Source organism: Lissotriton helveticus, chromosome 1_1, assembly GCF_964261635.1.
Source record: "Lissotriton helveticus chromosome 1_1, aLisHel1.1, whole genome shotgun sequence".
NCBI classification, from domain to species: Eukaryota; Metazoa; Chordata; class Amphibia; order Caudata; family Salamandridae; genus Lissotriton; species Lissotriton helveticus.
In genome coordinates, this window is record NC_136057.1 from 483,084,459 (window position 1) to 483,107,384 (window position 22,926).

The 22,926-nt window shown below is 40.6% G+C and overlaps 1 protein-coding gene across 1 annotated transcript in view; it reads left to right on the plus strand.

Annotated features, from left to right (window-relative positions):
- LGR5 (leucine rich repeat containing G protein-coupled receptor 5) overlaps nucleotides 1-22,926 on the plus strand; it is a 1,130,716-nt gene that overhangs the window by 531,349 nt on the left and 576,441 nt on the right. Inside the window, exon 8 of the mRNA XM_078673922.1 lies at nucleotides 19,810-19,881. Coding sequence (XP_078530048.1) covers nucleotides 19,810-19,881 — 72 coding nt within the window. The remainder of the gene's footprint in view (nucleotides 1-19,809; nucleotides 19,882-22,926) is intronic.

Genomic DNA, 22,926 nt, shown 5'->3' on the forward strand with positions numbered 1-22,926 from the left:
CGGGTACCAGGATTGTGGCAAAATAGATCTCTGTGCATACGGATGCCTTCAGAATCAAAGTACTTTCATAAAACCCTGCACCCTACATTCCTGTTCTCAGGTGTACATTGAGATGGCCTGAAAAGAATACCAATAAGATCCGTATCCCATCCTTCAGAAAGATCAGGGTCTACATTATTAATATCTTTGGCGCCCATGCATCATGCAAAGAGTTCCAGGCTCAGGTTTTGATTAAACTATGCTGCCTCTAGTGAATACGTTAGGTCAGAAAAGCTATGCATGTGTGTATGAGCTGTAGACAGTACTGCTCTGGAACCATTACAGGCAACCACTGTTCTTTGTTTATTAGTATATACTACAGATGGTTCAAATTCAGCAAAACCAAGTACGTGGACCCGTTCTAAGGGTGCACCCTGCTGGGATCAGCACGTTCAACTTTCATTCCCACTGCCTCCTTGCTAAAAGAAGCTTAGAACTAATGGTTCTGAAACAAGGGTTGACGCTTTGCTACTTCACCTGTACAAAACCGTGTGACTGTATTTAATGGAAACCTGTGGAGCTGTGTCTGTTCTTCCCAGCAACAAGGAAAATACTAGGCATAGGTGTAACTTGTGTAAGGCAGAATCATGTGTAATTACCTAATACTTTTGTGAGATTACACAGAATTATGCAAGAAGGAACATTGTGCATTTAGTGCTATTTCTTGGCGTAAAAAATGCCCCCTTGCGTCCAACATGAATGCAAGCATTCATTTTGCACTAAGAAAAAGTGCTAAATGAAGCAGAACATAAATATATTGAGTAGAAGCAGTCACTCACGCTCTCAGCTGGAGCTTTTTTCAAAGAATCAGAATTAGGTTGATCAGCATTAGGTTGTTATTTGATCTTTTTGTGCGCTCATACAAACAATATTTTTGGCACATTCAGGGCTATCTATTGGTGCAGACTGTGCATCAATATCTCCTTACATCGTGGAGATATTTTAATTTGTTGACAGATTATCTCAATATTCTTCAGGTGAACCAATATTGATCCCGGAGCACAACCAAGGAAATGTTGCCCTGCATGTCTTGAGTCTAGCAACCACCTCCCACAGACAGCCCAGTTGGACGTCTGGAGTACCGACGGATAGAGCGGGGCTCCGTAGTACCTGAGCTAAGGCCGGGTGAGGTGGGGCAACATTCTCCATAATATGGGGAGAATCTAAGGTGACATTTACTTTATTTTAAGTTTCCTTGTTTAGTTTGCACTAATTAAGCAGTAGCAGGATAGGTCCTGAAGAAGCAGCAAGTGACCCCGGGGCACAGGTAAAAGCTGCAGAAACATGTCGACCGTGACTATATAAACTGTCGAGGTAGTAATTTGCTGACACTACCTTTTTGCACTGTTTTTAGAGAGTGGGAGTTGAAGGTTGCTAATAAATCTATTTTCCCTCTTCTACCCCTTTTTAACATCACCACATTTTTGAAAAATTCTTTTATTTTCATTATTTAGCACTGCTTACTAGTTACATCCTGATACCTACCTGTCATAATTTCATTGGGCATTGTTTTCCACCACGCTGTGCCAAATCGTACATTGGGTTTCCCTGTGTACTTATGGTGGCTTTCCCAAATGATGAAGGGCGGTACAGGATGGAACTCTGATGGGAACACTGTAACTATCTGAAGGGTGTCCCGTTATTGATTTTGCAACCAGCACACGCAATCTCTCAACCCTCGTATCTGAGCAGGTCTTTGACTGAGTGTTACTTGTTAGTTGGTGTTCAGTACTTGTGAGGGACGTAGCATTCTTGGTCATTAAACTTTCCCTCTGACCCTCCCTAGTGAAGTTTGAGTCTAGCAATACCAGATATGTGACTTATTCTTGGTAATGTAGACTGCATAATCAACTATTTAATGTTAACAGCCAATTATTATGGTGCACTGCTCATTTGGTGATGGATATCAAACTAAGAACTATATGTAAAGTACAAAAACTATAACTATACGTTTTCTAATTCTTATTGAACTAAGGTATCTATTGGTGTAAGTCATACCTCTCTTGCTCTAACTTAGAAGTTCTACTGCCTTAGAAGGCAGGAGAACACTTTGAACATGAGATCTGTTTGATTTTTTGCAATTTTCTCCCCCCCCCTAAAATATGGTTATTCTATCAAGTCTCCATTGCACAGGAACATTTCCCCGACAAGACTAAACTCTCAGCTAGGTCTTCTGAGTCTCCTGAGTTTAGGAGTACAAGACACGTATGGGTACTAGAGGAATTTATGTTACCCACGGGCGAAAAACAGGGTTCAGAGCATTTTGCAAAGCAGCCACAAGCGAAATGTTGGTTTAGGGTGCATATTTTTTTAGTCACAGATATTACCTCTGGACTGAAAAGAAACCTGCCACAATTATACATATTTAACTTAAACACATCCTAAGATTTTTAGCGCTTAATAGCTAACATGTCGCCCTAATTAGCTGGTTGGGAGATTGCATTGCACGTGACCTTTGTCAGATTTTTTGCATTTTTTCCCCAAAATATGGTCATTTTCTCTACTTTCCTCACACAGCAATGTTTCCATGCCGTGGCTTGACCCCCACCTTTGGTTCTCTGGGTCTCTTGCATAACATAGGTATTTGTAAAGCGCACGCTCACCCAGAAGGCTATCTTGGCGCTGAAGAACAGATGTTTATTGTTACCCAACTCAATGGTACTCATTTTATCAATCTCAGAAGGATGAAAGGCTGAGTGGACTGGGATTTGAATCTGTGACCATGAGGTCAAACACAGGCCCCTACGGGGACACATTAGCCCACTAAGCCACCAGACCCGGCTTGCAGACAGAGTAACAGACCTGATAGAGTTTGGGATTGCCATAGCCTATAAACTGGGTGTAGTGCATTTGAGAAGTTAAGAAATCAGCTAAAAGTGAAATGTTGGTTGACGTTGCCTATTTTTGGTCATAAAGAATACATGAGTGGTGGTGAGATGCACACCAATTTCTTCCTTTTTTGTTCGTTTTTAATCCATGATTAACTTCTTCCGATCTATACTGGCGTGCAAGCTGGAAACGCGTTCCACCCTTTTGCGCTAAATGCGCAAAAGTGGATATAATGATAAGAAAAACATAATTGGTTTATTGGATTCATTCGGAGGCACATGTGGCTGTGCAGTTGGAGTGGGACCCTCAACAGGTCCCCCGTGTGTTTACTATTTTTGGTCATAGGCATAAACCGGAGCTGTTTGGAAACATACCACCACCCTATTTTTCAACATATAGAGATCATAAGGTTTAAATTACTGGGTGCCAGACCATCCTCACCGTGATTAGCAGGAACAAGGTGCTGAATAGGACATTAGTCAATTTTCAACATTGTTTTCCTCAAAACGTTGTAGTTTCCTTCAGTGTTCCATACACAGGAATATATCCCACCCAAGGCTTGACTCAAATTTGTGTTCCACTCTTGAGTGTGAGGCTATCAGACATGGGTAGGTTTTCCATGGGTTTGAGCAGGGATCCGCACTCTATGCACCTGGCTTTAGAGTTTCCATGAGGATGTCTTCAGAATTTGGGTCCAGGTTTGGACCGAGCCCTGAGGAACCTATCAATCAAATACATTTTGGAAAACTAGAGACGGAGGGGAAACCATAGCAGTGTGCGTTGTGTGAGCCCACCAAGTTTTATTACCCAGAATCCCCTGCAAATGTCAAACTATGGCTAAAATAAATCACATTGCATTCCCTTTTCTGTTGCAGTAAACTCCAGAACTTCATGAAAATGACAAAAGGGCTACTATTCAATGTTCCCACACTCCTCCTCATAATAACGGTATCCCACTTGTGTGGGTGGGCCTATTGCACAGGAAAGGAACAGGCTGAATATTTGACCATGTGACAGTCCCATTGACACAATACTGACATCGCACAGTCACATATATGGCGTCTTTCAGTCAGTAATGATAGGTCAAGCCTCACACATTTATTGGTAGAGTTGTGAGATTACTGGGTAGTGGGATCTTTATTATTACCCATGCTATCCAGAACTCTTTGTCACAATAATGTGAGGGCATTTATTTTTCACCAATGTTTGATGTTTGCAGGGAATTCTGGGTAAGACAAAATAATGGAGTGCCACAACTCCAAGGATTCCTATAGGTGTATAGTGTTCAGAAATGTCTGGGATTGTGAGGCTTTCCCTAAGTGCCAGATGACCCCAGCTCGAAAGTGCTCGTGTGCCTCAGTGAGGAACCAAGCGTTGTTTGGATTTCTTTCTTAGAAAAGCAAAAATCTAAACCACACACATGATTCCTCTTGGGGTGAAGACATGTATTGTTGCACACCAGCAAGGAGCTCATGCTGTTTGGATATTTTTCTGTGGCTAATATATCCAAAAAGCATCCTTACTTCACACTGGGCGATCAGCTGCAACACATTTTGAAATACTCATTAAAATATAAACTATTTATAACCATGATTACCAAGATGCAATATATCCTTTCAGGTAAATATGATTGCATTAATTAAAGCTATTGTGAATCAAAACATTATTTCCCCATCATGGGATCCCCGGTGATATCTATACACAGGAGAATATCACTGAGCAATTCAGGACCTCAAGAATGCTTGTCCCAATATATTTTCAATGTTTAATTAATTTATATAAAGAAACCAAGCGTATAAGGGGCAACATTTTCACTCTCTTTTGTATCATTCTAAAACGTTATCACATCTTGGCGTTTCATGTTCTGGCTTGTCTCTTTAAACAATCCCTACTGTAATCCTCCTTTCTTTAAGCTACTTTAATTGGCCCTTCATCATATCTCATGAGGTTTGTTATGCAAGAGCTTAGACTTGTCATCCTTAATGGTAGAGGAGACTGGGGCGGGGCTTTCCTGTGCAAGAAGTGTTTTCTGGTCACGATTAGTTCCACTAGATGAGTCAGGGACTCAGTGGAACTCCAGACTGTCTTCCATAATTGAGTAGCACACTCAAAGTAGCACTAAAAACAGAGGATAATATTGATTATTTCTAAATCCCAAGTTTAGTGCATAAAATGTGAACAGTAACCACACAGAATGTAAAAATAAACACAAGAATGCATAACCTAGCCAGTGAAAACAATATGAACATTTCTAAAATGGTTAAAAAGGTTCCTAGCATCTTGACACCTAACATCAACTTCTAAATACTGAGTTAAATTTTAGCAGAAGCAATAAGTAGCTTAAAATCTTAAAATCGATTGCACAGCATACCTTCTCGCTATATAAAATAGCTTCTTAGCTATTCTATATCATAGCTTTTGCCTGGGTGAAAGCCATTTCTCTGCACCGCTCCTGGAGCTGCCTCCCACCAAGGCTGCTTGTTGCTGCAAACCAGTTAGACCTCTAGTGCCACTCTTCCTAGCAGGAAACCACTCTGGATTATGGTCAGATACCTGGATTTTCATATCATCGGAGTGCTAAATTTATCTTATATTTATAAAATAAAACCATGCTTGCAGACTCTAAAGCATCAGCAAGACGTAACAAATATGGCGATAAATGTTTCATCTGGATGCACATCTAGATTATGTGCTCCTATGACTAAAAACAATAAAATATGTTAGCTTATACTGTAAGCTAAGTAGATATGATACTAACATTTCTGCATGCTTCTAATACGTCACACCTTCTACTAAAAGAGATAAAAGAATGTCCAAGCAGGCCCATAGTGAAAACAGAAAAAGCCTAAATAGAACTTGTCATAGTGTTCGCAAAGGTATGCTGCTATTAATGGGTTCAGAGAGAATGTTAATGATGGTGATCTAGGATTACAGGTAACTAACTTGTCCCTATAAAATATTGACTTCCCATTTTCTCCATTTTCTAAAATAAGTGAGGGAGCCAACACAGGTAATATTGACCCAGCATCTGGAGAACGCACCATTTCCCACTGCTTTAAGTGGGCTTACTATTAATATATATAATTATATAAATATATATCACCTGGTGTTGGTCGCCAGTGGGTAGTTATAGTTAGGACCATGTTTCCATAGGAAAAGCATTTTTTAGTTTGCTTATAAGTCTTATAAGTCTCACCAACCTCAGCCACTTCCTGAAGAGTTTTGGGGTCATCCATCAAGTGCCCTTTCCAAGTACTGCTAATCATCTCACATATTACATCACTTATGACATGTTCTATGAAATCATTGATAACATCACTGACATCATTATTAACAGCAATGTGCATGGCGGGGACATAAGTTATAGTTACTTTACCGCAGTTTATTACTTGAAATACTATAAATGGTCAATTTCAGTAGTTTTCTGTGTTTAAATTTCTCCTGATTCTAACCACAGTTTAACCTTTGTTCTTTCACTGTTCAAGTTCAAATATCTTTATTCGATTGCAAACATTACAATCATAAAAGCACAGTTCATCGACAAACAGTTAAAAACTGAATTTTTAACTTATTTTTAAATATCTATCTATAACTGTCAGTTTAACTTTTGTTTTTTTCCAGCGAATATATATATATATATATATATATATATATATATATGTATGTATATGTATATATATATATATATATATATATATATATATATATATATATATATATATATATATATATATATATATATATATATATATATATATATATATATATATATATATATATATTCAACGCTGGATCCTGACCGCCAAACGTGACGGTGACAACAGGCGCGGACCTCGTCTTCAATCAAAGTGTTTAGTTACATCGTAAACACGAACAAAAGCCACATCACAGGAGTCAATGCCAGCAATCCATTTAATTGCAGTTCAAGTATAAGAGCAAGTGCCCTCCCTGACGCGTTTCGCTCCGCAAGCGGAGCTTGATCACATGACGCGTCAGGAGTAGCACGTGCATTAAATTGAAATTAAAAGCCCAAGCGCCTAAAGAAACCGGACGCAAGGGTTGCCCCAAAGCAAATAGGCATACAATTTGTAATTAAAGTAATCATATCACTCAAAATGTGTGTTTACATGAATGGAAACAGGGGAATAAAGAATAAGAGCATAGTGCTCATGTGTCATGTCACGAATTTGTATAAATCAGTATAACGCATAATCATACAGAATCAAAACCAATTATGCTTTCAACTCATGTACCTAAGGACTTAAACAATAGAGAAGAAAAAAAGAGAGTGTAAACCACAACTGATACATCAAAAATGACAATAAATCAGTATGTTGGAACAATTAATTGCAAGTGCATTCAAAACATTCTATTTATCATCAGTCACAAAGGAGTTGATTATATTCTTGCTGAGCAAAATTTGCTGACAAACCCCTGTCACAAATACCACGTTAATTGAGTGATGGAAAAAAAGTGCTTAAGTGCTAAAGTGCAAATGCTTAAAATCCATTGCATGATACAATGAAATACATGATGTTGGCTGCGGAAGAACTAATATGAAAACTATAAATGTTAGCAAGCAAGATATAACAGACAGAATCGTTACAACGAATGGAAAAATGCCAAAAAAAATGAACATTACTTTTTCAATATACGGTCAGGTGAGAAGTATACAAATCATAGAAAATGGTGTAATTCATCAAAAGCATTTAGCCCATTAGGGGCCCGGGTATCCAACAACAGAATGAAAAATGCCTCTTTTTGACGAAGTAATTTCTCACGATCCCCACCTCTGCCTGGGTTAGCTACGGAACACAACAAGGTATATTTCAGATCTTTCAATGTCTTGTCGTGGACCGCTTTGAAGTGGCGAGCCACCGGGTAATTCATATCTGAGTTAACAATAGCTCGGATGTGCTGCAGAATACGCTGGTGTGCAGGGAGTTTAGTACTCCCAATATATGACAAAGAACATGTGCAAGTTAGCTGGTATACTACATAATCACTGCAACATGTCAGATGTTCTCTTATTGGGATCAACCTGTCATTGAAAGCCGATGTATAATGGGTTCCATTCACCGCAAATGTGCAAGCACGGCACGAAGTGCATCTAAAAAAAACAGATTTATTCAACCAATTGGTTTTAGGGGGCAATTCCGGTTGGGTTCTATCTAATGCATCTTTCATAGAAGGAGCCCTCCTAAAAGTTATTGCTGGTAATTTAGGTAGAAATGGAGCTAGGATAACATCAGTTAATACAATTGGCCACTCAGATCGGATGATGTTACTGATCTTGGATATCTGTCAACAAAAAGTGGTAATAAAACGAACAGAGCCCTGTTCAGTAGGATCTGAAATCTCCCTACTTTTAGGAATAAGAAGGTCCTCTCGTGAGCGAGCACGTACCTTACACAACGCCTGATCTAAAATGGCTCTGCTGTAACCCCGGCTAAGGAATCTAGTCCTAGATTCATTCAAACATTGCTCTAAACTGTCAGGGCTACTGCAAATTCGTTTGATTCTGATGAATTCACCCAAAGGTATGCTGTTGATGGTATGAAGTGGGTGAGCACTGCGGGCATGCAAGATGGAATTACCCGCAGTGCTTTTTCTATGGAGTTTAGTCTGTATGGTGTCCCGGTCAATGTAAAGCTGGACGTCCAAGAATTCAGCCAAATCAGATGTGATATTGGCCGTGAACTTGAGATTCCTGTCATTGACATTGATGTCACTTACAAATGACGCTGCCTGTTCCTTAGTGCCTCGCCATATGATGAAAATATCATCAATAAAGCGCCAGTAATGCACCAAGTGAGGAAGCCAGTGTGCTTGAGTGACCCCAAGAACATGCCTCTCCCACCAGCCGACGTGGAGACAAGAATAGCTGGGGGAGAAGCATGAACCCATGGCCACCCCACGTTCCTGATGATAGAATTCCTTACCAAATTGGAAATAGTTATTGAACAGGCATAACCGTATCATTTCCACAAGCATGAGGTTATGATCTCTAAAACCTGCCTCCCGGCCATCCAAAAAATATTCAACTGCCTCAAGGCCCTGCTCGTGGTTGATGCTGGTGTAAAGTGCCTCAATATCCATCACCAGAAAACAAAAATCAGGACACCAAGTGATATGACTGACCTTAACCAAAAAATCTGTAGTGTCTTTCAAAAATGAGGGGAGAGAAAACATATGTGATTGAAGAAAAAAATCAACATATTTGGAGATGTTCTCATTCATACTACCCTGAGCTGAAATGATAGGACGGCCTGGGACAGGAACGGTGCATTTATGAATCTTGGGTAACAGATAAAACAAAGGAGTGATGGGATGTGAAACATTTAAAAACTTGGTTTCATCTTTGGTTAATAAGCCATTTCTGAACCAGAGATTGATGTTTTTTCTCGTGTTTTCATGACTTTTGAGCATCACAAATTTGGTGCACTTGGTATAACATAAAGGATCACCCAGTTGTCTATTTGCTTCAACGATATAATCTGTTTTAGCCCATAACACTGTGTTGCCTCCCTTGTCGGAACACTTCACTATAACATGGCCATTACCCTGAATTTTCTTTACAAGTTTGGTGTATTGTGTGTTATTAAAATCAACCTGTTTTTTCATTTTCAGCACCTTTCTGTTCAGGGACTTTAATTCTGTTATAATCCTGTCACTAAAGACATCTATAGCGTCTTTAGGCATCAAGGGTAGGAAAGTAGATTTGCCACGAAAGGTGGTAGGGGGAGAACAATTTACCTTAATGACTTGGCTTACTGTCAAATCAGTTTGTGTATTGTTTTCATGATCAAGAGACAACAATGACTGTAAACCCTGCAGATGTTTCACCTGAAGAGACTCGACATTGGATGTCGCCACATCAGAAACAGCACGTGGTATTGCATTATCAGGATGTAACAAAAAATATTTCTGCAATTTGATCTTCCTAATAAATTTAAAAACATCAATCCGTGCTTGGACATAAGAAAAGTAATTTGATGGACAATACGACAGTCCTAGAGAGAGGAGTTGTTCCTCCGCTTTAGACAATGTCAAATCAGTCAGGTTGATCACAGTGTTATCATGCTCGCAGGTTAGTTGTTCCAATTCTTGCGAGTTTTGCCTCGCCTGCCACCTCTTTTTGGCGCTACGTTTCCTGCAGCGTCGCTTTTGGCTGACACTTTGTCTGCTTGAGGAGGAATGTTCCGTGAGCGCAGAGAGTACCTCCGGTCCTCGCTGACAAAATTTAATTCGTCAACCATAGAGAATTTAGTTAAGTCAATTGAAGTTGCCTCAGATCGTGGTAAACTATCTTCAGAGCCACTGAAGGACGCTACTGATAAATTGTCCTGATTGGTTGAAGTAGGGCCTAAATTTGCCCCTGAATCAGCAGTGGTAGTTGTTTGCTGCAAAGTAGACATGGTTTTACGTTTGTACGAATCGTATTTCCGTGAAAACGTAAAAATACGACCTGTCTCATAGTCCTCTTTGTCTCTGGCAAACTTGTTGATTTTGCGTTCTTGAATTGTTTGCCCCAGCTTAGCGAGCCTTTGATCGATTTCCTTCCGGGCATTCGCTATTAGATCAGTGTCGCCTGATGACTCCAAGAGCGCATTAGTTTTTTCAATTTCAATTAACAGTGATTCTCTATCAGAGTGGGCAAATTCGGTCAAAATTAATAACATGTTCCTTGATGACTGAAGACTATTCTCTGCCCATCTCTGAAGCATTTTAGGGTCCGGGTTTTCATAAGTGGGAACTATCATGACTCTTAATCCCCTGGGCACACGGTTCACTTCCAGGTATTTGTCCAATGATTTTTTCTCCCACCATTTAGAAAGTTCACTGCGAAGCAGTTTTTCCAACGTCTTAAGTAGATCTTTAGTACTGTTGCTTGCATTTAAAGTACGACTTTCTTGGATATTTGCAGAATTTACAGTCGGTAAGTTTTCATACAGCGCTTCCGCCGCCATTTCCCTACTCCTGAGAGCGTCGGTGGATAGCATAGTTGTAATTTAGTATAGCGGCCCAATATGCCGCTGGACTGCACTTGATGGCTGTTGTGGCTGAAAAATATATATAGAGAGTTGTTTTTCGCTCTATATGTGAAAGCTTTGCCCAGAACCTGCCTTATTCAATTATAGTTGCTGGTACGCGCAAACAATTCCTTACCGGAAAAATGGTCCGGAACGCCGAGTGAAGCCGAACGACTCCCTCAGCTCCGAGACACTCCGCCGGATCAGGAGCTGCACAGCGCCGGCCAGTCCAATAGTCAGATAAGCAGGGAGCACGGTAAAGGTACTTCTTCAAGTCCAATTACAAGAGCGCCGAGGCGTTCAAAGTTTGCCAAAAGTACCGTGCCTCAAACACTGGGCGGGTCCACGAAGCCGGAAGCAAACTAACTCCGGTGAAGAAATTCAACGCTGGATCCTGACCGCCAAACGTGACGGTGACAACAGGCGCCGACCTCGTCTTCAATCAGAAAGTGTTTAGTTACATCGTAAACACGAACAAAAGCCACATCACAGGAGTCAATGCCAGCAATCCATTTAATTGCAGTTCAAGTATAAGAGCAAGTGCCCTCCCTGACGCGTTTCGCTCCGCAAGCGGAGCTTGATCACATGACGCGTCAGGAGTAGGACGTGCATTAAATTGAAATTAAAAGCCCAAGCGCCTAAAGAAACAGGACGCAAGGGTTGCCCCAAAGCAAATAGGCATACAATTTGTAATTAAAGTAATCATATCACTCAAAATGTGTGTTTACATGAATGGAAACAGGGGAATAAAGAATAAGAGCATATATATATATATATATATATATATACATATATATATATATATATATATATGTATATATATATATATATATATATATATATATATGTATATATTACCTACTGGCGGTCGCCAGTAGGTAGTTATAGTTAGGATCGTTTTCCATAGGAAATCCGCAACATTCGATTGGGAATAACTTTGGCGCCGAATGAGGGATCTGCCTGTAATTTTTCTTAACTTTGCCTCGCTGCGCTCCGCTCCTTCCCTGAAAGTTTCGGGGGGATCCGTCAAGCGGGGGCCGAGATAAAAGGGGGGTCCCAAAACGTGTTTTCCCCATGTTAATTTCCATAGGGCGGTTGGACTCACTTTTAGCCCGAACGGCTGAATGGATTTCCACCAAACTTGGCAAAATTGTAGGGACTGGTACCCCGATGTGCCTTTGCTATGTCTCAAGATATATGCTCCAGTGGTTTTTACGAAAATTAACTTTGAAAAAATATATATTGGGCTACATTGGGCTATATATATATGTTAGAGCCCAAATGTAGCCCAATGTAGCCCAATGTAGCCCAAAGATGGCCACCAGAGACAAAAAAAAACAAATGTAGCCCAAATATCAGCCAGATGTAGCCCAACTATAGCCCAATGACAGAATGTTCCAGAGTGTTCTAAAGAACAACTAGAGCGCTAACAGTCTTACTTATGACAAAAGTATGGCACACCTGAAGTCATCTTGATTGGAATAAAGTGTTAACACTTAAAACATTTAATTTGCAAAGGAACAAAATGAGGGGGTTCATTTTGCCATAGAAATTATGATTAGTGCTGAAGAAAGAAAAATTAGGGCACATTTTAAGTGACTTCTCAAATCCTCTTATATTTCATTAAAAAAATTCTGATATGCAGTCTCCCAAGATGGCCACCAGAGACAAAAGAGCCCAAATGTAGCCCAAATATCAGCCAGATGTAGCCCAACTATAGCCCAATGACAGAATGTCCCAGAGTGTTCTAAAGAACAACTAGAACGCTAACAGTCTTACTTATGACAAAAGTATGGCACACCTGAAGTCATCTTGATTGGAATAAAGTGGTAACATTTAATTTGAAAAGGAACAAAATGAGGGGTTTCATTTTGCCATAGAAATTTTATATATAAAGCCGGGAAGAAAGCAGCGGTGTGGGCGCCATTCGGCTCCCCATTGGGCTTAGGTGAACTTTCACTATAGCCCCCGTAAATTGGACTCCCGCACTTCGATGGTGGTTGTTGCGGTCTTGGGGACTTGAGGAGGTGACATTCACAAGCAGAGAGCGGCAAACATTCAACCCTGCGGAGCCCAGTATGCCGGTTATCCACCCTTGCCTAACCTGAACTTACCTGGGATCGACATTGCATTCTGGGCAAGGTAGTTCATCCTTGCTTCTACCATGTGAAGCAGATGGACCCTGGTATCAGTTGAGGGGCGGAACCGGCAACATTCACCCAATGCGGTAAAGGCAGGACACTTCAAAATCTTCAGTGTACCGCAGACTTGCTTCATTGCTCCTGTTTTCACCCGGCGCTGACGAGGCTTAACTGAAGCCGAAATGCATACGCCCAAATATGAATAAATTGGCCTCCGAATGTTCCCCTGCTGTGGCCCTTTTCCTTTCGCTGGAGGAGAAGTTGTAATATATATATATATATATATATATATATATATATATATATATATATATATATATATATATATATATATATATTCACTGAAAAAACCATAGGTTATAGACCATATATAGTTAGGAATTAGCATTTACAAAACCTTGAAAATTCACTGAAAAAACCATAGGTTATAGACCATATATAGTTAGGAATTATCATTTAAAAAACCTTATTTTACTCACACAAAACCATTGAAATTCCATATATAGTTAGTTGTACTAACTATATATATCGCGCACCCGCAATCCACTGCTGATGATGTCACATATTACATCATTCATGACATGGTCAGTGACATCACTGATGACATCACTGATGACATCTCAAATGACATCACTGATGACATCACTGATGACATCTCATTTGACATTACTCATGACATCATTCATGTGATGATACGATGAACCTCTTCAGACTCTAATATAACCTTAGATACACTCAGTGTAAACAGACACTCACAGTCTTGCAAAGAACCAATCACATCTCCATTTCCTCAACTATATAGTTAAACACACCTTACTTATTGAAACATATAATAACACATATTTACTCTATACAAGTTCACAATAATCCATACAGCCACTCACACATTCACTGGCTCTTATGCACAGTTATTTATATATGTCAACTACCACATGTACTGTGTTTTACATATGTACTTACTTTGACATGTAGCACTGAGATATCCATTCACTCACCAATACACTCATGCACACAGTAAACCGCCCATACAGCTGTTTCCACATGCACTTTTGAAGCCATACATCTAGTGAATCAACTGCTCACACATCTATGCACAGAGTCATTCACCTCCCAGACACCCACACACACACTCAGTCTCCCATACAAATACTTGGCCAACTAATCAATAACCCATATAGTTAGCTAATGATCAACAATTGCATCAGATTACAAAACAACAGACACAATGGTGCACAATTTAAAATAGTTTAGTCACTAACCCATGCACTCAGTGAGACACATTTAATCCCTCACTTATACAGTCAGTCATGCACCTACTAAATACATCATCCAGACACTTATACATCCACTCATTCTTCAATATATAAGACATATTTTAACTTTACAGAAACATACAGTCACTGGATGTTATCATCAGTGATGTCATCAGTGATGTCATCAGTGATGTCATTTGAGATGTCATCAGTGATGTCATCAGTGATGTCACTGACCATGTCATGAATGATGTAATATGTGACATCATCAGCAGTGGATTGCGGGTGCGCGATATATATAGTTAGTACAACTAACTATATATGGAATTTCAATGGTTTTGTGTGAGTAAAATAAGGTTTTTTAAATGCTAATTCCTAACTATATATAGTCTATAACCTATGGTTTTTTCAGTGAATTTTCAAGGTTTTGTAAATGCTAATTCCTAACTATATATGGTCTATAACCTATGGTTTTTTCAGTGAATTTCATTGGTTTTTTAAAAGCTAATATCTGTAGCTGTAAAATGTATTCTTCTTTAAATCCAAACATATATTTTATATGTTTATTAATAATTTTTTTTTTAATACTTTTTTTTTGTAAGCTCCCGGGGCGCGGACAGGTGAACGCACGGGTATGCGCAATCTTGCGGCGCGCCCCGGGGCGCGTACAAATACGCGTCCCGGAAGCGCTATTGCCGCGAACGAAAACAACATCGTGACGTATCGCGTAGCCGCCACGCCTTGCGTCATAAGACACGTATCGCGTAGCCGCGAGATGCGTCTTATGACGCACCGCGTAAGCGCACCCGGAAGCGCATACGATCGCGCAACGTAAGCGCCCCGATGCGCTTACGATACACGCCCGGGGTGCGCCCCGGGGCGCGTAGCGTAAGCGCGTCAAACCATGTGACTTTAAAATAACACTTTTCATTAGTTCAGAACTTTTTATTTTCCAAATTGTGTGAAACCCACCCATTTCTCTCACTATTGCTTTGTACTTGGAGAGAGCAAGAGCTGTTCTGTCTACTCTATCTCCTACTTTTCTGATCTCCAGCAATGGCTGCAAGAGAGTCATCCAGCAGTGATTCAGATGGATTTTTAGATGAGGACCCTCCTCAGCAAAAGAAAAAAAAACATTTCATCTGGAAATTTTACGACATCCCTGAAGGACAGAAAAAAGTCAACGCTCCCAAAGTAACCTGCAAAATATGTGGGAGTAGTTTATCCAGAGGCAATCCTCTGAAAAAATATAGTTTTGGGAATGCTAATTTGATCAGGCATGTGAAAAGAAGACACCCTAACAACTTTGCCAGGGAGAGTGTCAGAGAGCTGGCACGGAATGTACCAACAGATGGCGGCAGCACCTCCACTGGTGGAGCAACACCTTCGGGACCACCCCGTGGAAGAATGGTCCCTAACATTCAGCCGGTGTTTGCAGGCATCAAATTTTTGTGCACGGAGTGTGACAAACTGCTCTGCTATGGGGAGCAGAGTGTTGAACTGATTGCCCTAAAGAAGCAGCAACACCGCTGCTCTGCCAGTCCCTAAATTTTCAAATTTGTTTGCTCCTGTTGAGCAGTTTTGCAATCCCTGTTTTTGTTTTTCCCTTGACAAAAATCCAAAAAAAATATAAAATTGTTTTAAAAAGTCTAAAAAAAATATAAAACAACAAAAACAAAAAAAATATATAAAACAACAAAATCAAAAAAAAAGTTCTTTTCAGAACTACCTCCAATTTATAAAAAGAAGCTTTTTTTTTTTTTTTTTTAAAAAGTCTGTCATTTTTAATCTCCATGGTACGCTCCCCCGTAAGCTCCCCGGTGCGCGTACCGGGCGCTCCCCCCCCCCCCCCGCGAAAATCGATGTCATGAGTGATGTCACTGACCATGTCATGAGTGATGTAATATGTGACGTCATCAGCAGTGCATTGCACGCGCAAGTTATAGTGAGTCCAACTAACTATAACGTGGGAATTTCAATGGTTTTATGCGAGTAAAATTTCCACCTAACTATAACTGGTATGAAACCTATAGTTTTTTCAGTGAATATATATATATATATATATATACCAGAGGCTTTTGACTCTGGGTAGTTACAGTTAGTACCACATATCAATATTTTTTGTTTGCTAATAGTTTTAGTGCTGTTTGATGAATCTTCACAAAACTTTCTAAATATGTGTCATCCACGGCTGCTCCTTCCTGTAAAGTTTCTAGGTGATCTGTCAAGCAGGTGCAGAGAAAAAGGAGGGTTCCCAAAAAGTGTTTCCCCCATTAATTTTTCCATAGGAACATTAAACACATCTATAGCCAAAATGAAATTATATCAAATTTGCATTTTTTTAAAAACTGGTTTCGCGGATCTGAAGCACCAATTAAGAAAAGAAAAAAAATACAACTTTTTTTTAACAAACTCTTCAGGGTGATCCAGCGGTGTGATACTCTGTTATTTTATGGGGAGATGGGGTGTGTGGCCCCCATCACTGAGCCTTTCTGGGGTCCTGTGGACCCCATCCTCTTTGGCCGGTATTTATATACAGTGGCGTTTGGTGACAATAGTAAGTGGTTGTGGGGGGGGGGGTCAACTGCCACTGAGAGACACCAGCAATGCCTTTCGGCTCAGCGCTCAGAGGAAAAACTAAAATGGTAATAAACTAAGTTTATTACCATTTTTTTCTCACTTTGGCTGCACCTGCGGCAGGATGGGGCGATGCTTATTAGGCCATATGGAGCAGCCTCCGCTGTTTATATAATGGATAAGGAGGGTGCGTCCCCCCCCCCACCTGAACCTTGTGGAAACCCTGGGGAAACCCTGTGACCGACAGGTTAATTTTGTGGAGGGGAGCAGCGTATTTTTTGGGAGAGTGGGGCATGGATGGGACCACCTTTCTGAAGCTCTGCTCCAGGAACCCCACTCTCGGAGCTCAATCACAGTGTACCGGGGACCCTATCCCCCAGAACATCGTGGTTCCCTGCCTGAGAGAGTGTGGGCAGGTCATAGAAATCTATTCCCTGCTTGCACTCACCAGGTCAGGAAACACAACTTTGTTCCCGGGTTTAGAGAAAGCACTGCATACACCCAGATGAGAACACATTAATAGAGTCGAATACCACCAGCATCCAGTATAGTGCTGGTGGGGGCATATGGGCTCCCCCAGTGGCTCCCAACGAATGTTATGATCTGTGTGTCCCGTTTGGGCACTGGAGCACCCCCGTGCTAAGAAAAGAAAAATGCGGGCTCCTGCCTGCTCTCACAATGGGTGTTGAAACCTGGTAGGAGGCAGGGCGCGCTAGGGCCTTGGGGCTCTCCGCGCCGTTCCCCAATTTAAAAACAAAAGGTAGTGGATCTGCGGGTGGGCACCTGGACCCCTAAAAATATATATAAAAAAGACAAATAAGGAATAATAAATAAGTGGCAGGAGCCACTCATTTATTATTCACTGCTCCAGAGAATGGGTGCCCCATAATGCCCTGCCTAATCCATGATCCCAGGAGATCTAACCAAATGTTTTTTAAGGCACTCCGAGCTGGAGCTCTATGCTCTTCAGCTGAAATTCAGGGGCACCTTCTGGTGAGTTCTATTGCTGTACTTTGCAACCTGAATGATGATTGTTTTTTAAATAAAGCTATATTTTAAAAAAATGTCAACAATCTCTTTTATTAAACATTGCAATGTGTGAATTCATAAAATATACATTTGAGTATAATTATTGGTGACTTTTTTGCACTAAACAATAGGTCTCCTTTCCATATGTTGATGTGTTGATTCCTTTGTAAAGCTAATAGACCCACCTTTTATATTTTGGTGTTCTGACTCTTTGACACAGTTAGTACGCCTGTTTTACTTAAAACAAAACCGTTTATATTATAGTATTAAACTGATGACCTAATTAGGCGCATGAGTCCCAAAGTGCACAGCCCTTAAACAGGCTTGTGGGACATTGTGAATACAGCAGCACTTGTCGTAATAATTTCCCATCCATTTTTAATCAACGTTATCGAATTGAATACATGTTTAATCCAGTTCAAACAAGACGAGACGTTAATATTCACATCTTCCATGTTTTATTGACAATATATAATTCCAACGTATATAAATCCATGATATTGATGGCTTCACATGTAACAGTCCAAATTTCATCCATCCTATTATAACCCAATGCATTTCGAGAAACAATCTTTTGTCAGGGGTAACTAAAACAGGAAAATTGGAACCAAAGTTCCATCATATCAGCATTAGATGGGATGTTTTCCTCAAACATACACCCACAATAATTCAGTGGTGATTAATCAAATGCTGTGTGTTTACCATGCAGTTTTGTACATTTTGACTCTGACATATCCAGTAGCGGTTGGCAGTAGGTGTTTCTGTAGGGCGGTGATGTGGGCAGGGGGAGGGGCAGGGTGGGGGGTAGTAATGTATGGATTACGGAGATTTACAAATGTAATGCAGTGCACGCAACGAAGTTCGTTTTATTTATTTAAATGTTTACTTACCTGTAAAACTCCGTATCTATACATTACTACCCCCCACCCTGCCCCTCCCCCTGCCCACGTCACCGCCATACAGAAACACCTACTGCCGACCGCTACTGGACATATCATCCCCCCAGCAAACAGTCCGTAACAACCCATCAAATTTAAATTATGTGCTGCAAACCAAAAGATTAAAACCACCCCTGGTGAAACTGCCCATTATATTATTACATCAAATTGTCATCCGTCACCAGCACACGTGTGCCTTGGGGGTTGGATGCATGGCCTGGCCACAGGCCAGACTCTATGCCCCTTACCAAGCACAACCAAAGAATGTGCACTTGGGGGGAGGAAGGACACACAACCTGATGCTAAACGCAGCCAAAGGCCATGTTCAATGGGAGGTTGCACACCAGTGGAAGGGTGGGTGCAGGGCTTCCCTGCAGACCAGGTCCTGCCCCTATCCCCACGCCATACATAGCAATGGGCATCTTACCTTATGTTGAAAAAACTGGGACATTCACTGAAAAAAACAAAGACTAACATGGTGTTATAGTTAGGAATTGTAATTTTATTTTACTTTAAATTTAGAAAAACCTTAGAAATTCACTGAAAAAAACTAAGGTTAAAGGGATGTTAAAACAGTGAAATTCGCCCGTTATAGTTGTCTCAAGTAACTATAACTCATACCTCGCCATGCACAGTGTTGTCACTAATTATGTAATTTTAGATGTCAGCAGGGATGTTATCATTGATGTCATAGAACATATTATAAGTGATATACTGTGTGAGGGAATAAGCAGTGCATGGCAAGGGTGCAATTTCTAGTTACTGCAGAGCGAGAGTTGTAGTAACTTCAGTATGTAGAGAAGTTAAGTGGGTAATTTTGCTACTGACAATTCAATCTCTAGTTTTTTTCAGTAAATGTTTAAGGGAGTGAGAGACAGATAAAGCGACAAATTGCAGCTGTTCATTAATTAGCGTCTTCTCATTTTTTGTGTGTGCTTTTATAATGTATGTTATATATTTTTTATTGTAGGGGATTTCATAGTAATAACATAAAAGCAATACCGGAACATGCATTTGTTGGGAACCCATTTCTCATAACCATGTAAGTAGAAAACATTTTATTGTAATACTTAATAGAGTACTTGTATATTTGACACAATCTATTTCTCTCAATGTAACCTACCACCAGCTCGAAACTAGCACTTGAAACAGTAGTGTGCTTTTATACTGCTTTAATGGCAGTCTGTAATGTTTATTTTCTGCTTAACAGGTTGGTAGATTCCCAAAGACGTTTATACATTGCAAATGTAAAATGAAAAAAACAAGATTTTAGAAAACAAGCTGCCCATTTTTTACTAGTCCCATATGGACCCAGTAGTAAGCGCAAGCCGAAACACGTAGGTCATATTTTCTGGTTGTATGCACTCTAGCACTTTGCTTGTGATGGCCCCGTGAGTAATGGAGGCTATTTGGAACTTTGAAAAATAAAAATCGAGTTACCACATTCCACAGGGGTTGGTAGTGCTGTTCTTATGCTCGCCCTCAAGACGCGGGAGGGCGGTGTGCATGAAGGTGAAAATGGAAAATATATGTTCTGCAATCGTACAAAGGCGGAAATGTAGTGCTTTGGCCACGCAAAATGTATATGGAGGTAGCATTAGGCCAGTTGAATGACCGTGAATGTTATAGAAGGACCAACACCAATTAGGTCCAACTGGCCTGGAATGATATCTACTCTAAGCTAATGGCCTGGAGGAGTAAAGGGCTGTTGACTATGGATGAATACAAGTATTTGAAAAATGACTGTCCAACAACACTTGTCATATACTTTATTCCCAAAATACACAAAAATAGCCTACAGCCACCAGGCAGACCTATCATTTCCGCGCGCAACAGCATTCTTGAGAATGTAAGCAAGTACGTAGACTATTTCCTACAAGAGCATGTCAAAAATCTGCCCTCCTTCATTTTGGATACAGGAGATCTGCTCAAGAAATTAACAACTTTCAAGTGGGAACCTGTCTACCTTTTGGTTTCACTGGATGTCACATCCCTATATACGGGCATTTTTCACAGGGATGGAACTAAGGCAGTCCAGCATTATTTGAATAAGAGACCAGCTTGCTGTTATGAACACTCTAGAATGATTATTGCCATGATTAACATGTGTTTGGATAATAATGTCTTTTTGTTTTCGAACCAGTTGTTTCAGCAGACCAGGGGAGTGGCTATGGGGGCCTGCTTTTCTCCCAGTTATGCCTGTTTGCACACGGGCTACTGGGAGGAGCAGGTCCTCATACCCAACTTCAGCACCATCATGAATTCCAAAGTGAAAAAATGGTTGAGGTATATAGACGACCTCTTTCTGATTTGGGATGGGCTTGCAAGTGAAGCTGCCAAGTTCATAGATGAACTCAATGTAAACAATCGTAACTTAAAGTTCACTAGCAGCATAAGTGCCACGTCCATTGTCTTCCTAGACGTTGAGATCTTTGTCGACAACGGAAAGTTGGAGACTAAGCTCTACCGAAAACCAACAGCGGGCAATACGGTGTTGCGTGCTGCCAGCCACCATCCGGTGCACCTGATACGGAGCATCCCCTGCGGGGAAATGCTTCATATTAGGAGAATTTGTAGCAGTGACACAGAACGCCAAAAGGCGCAAATGGAGTGCAAGGTGAGGTTTACGAATAGAGGGTATAGCACTGAAACCATAGACAGAGCCATCAGTAGAGCTAACTCTCATGATAGACAGCAACTGCTGGTTCCTGCAGCAGCAAACAACAATGTTTCCAATTTACCAGTAACTAGCAAGACACGCATTATATTTGGTTTTAGTAACCAACATCAGGCTATTCACAGGATTGTGAAAAGCAACTGGTCCCTCATAACAAGTGATCCGGTTGTTGGCAAGTTGGTTACAGGAATGCCGAGTATAACATACAGGAAAGCTAGATCGATGCAGGATAGTCTTGTTTCCAGTAGCCCCGAAGTTAGAACCACGGATCTGTGGCTAAATAGTAGTAAGGGCTTTCTGAAATGCTCAACCTGCAAGGCTTGCAGCAATGGTGTGAGCAGGAAAGAGTACATGACTCCGTTCAGTACGAATTCTATTAGGATCAGACAGAAATTGACTTGCAGGACCGAGTACGCTGTATATGTGTTGGAATGTCCCTGTGGTCTGAGGTACGTGGGGAGTACCAGACCACAGGTGTACAAACGGATCCTGCAACATCTAAGGGCCATTTCCAATGCAGATGCAGCTTACCCTGTGGCGCGCCACTTTGAGGAATGTCATGGGAAGAATGCCACTGGGCTGAGGTATTTTGTCATCAATACTGTACCCCCCCAGGGACAGGGTGGGGACCGTGAAGCCCAGTTGCTCAAACTAGAAACAAGGCATATTATCCTGCTCGTCACTAAAATGTCGAACGGTCTCAATGCCAGTGAGGACTGTTATACTTATTTATGAAGAAACCCGTATTAGACAGCAATGATGAACTTAGAGTATGAGTATGCAAGTTATATAATGAAAACCGCTGCTTTCCACTACCATATACAGTATATGATATTTTAAATCACCTATTTTCTTATCTCACAGGTAGCACTATTTTCAAATAACCATTACTAGTCATTTATATAAATTTACTTGCACAGCGGTATTTTGCACAAACAGATAGTTTTGCCCACTAGGGCATTATCAAGCATTTTCCTCACAGTAGATGAATGGAAATGTTTTAAGCATCCTTGTTGTGTATAATGAAATGAAATAGGCTTATGGTGCTGATATTTGCATACAGTTAGCCATGTTTTATACAACTGTTTCTTTTATGGATGTTCTTAGTTGGTTCTCTGCAATGATATGGAATATTTATATTTTAAAGCATTTTATATATTTATATGTTTTATTAATATTCTGAATTGCCGATACAACTTTATCTGTATAAATGTGCAAAATGTGGGGCAGATACCTATGAGGAAAATGTGGTATTTTAAAAATCCCCACCCGCGAATATCTCACATTATGTGAGTATGGTGTTGAGTATTTTTTCTATGTTCACTCTGTAATGGCACTTTGGACTTTAAAATGGGAAGTTCGCCCCCATGACGGTGTCATGTGATCAAGGCCTCGTTAGGCCGAAACGCA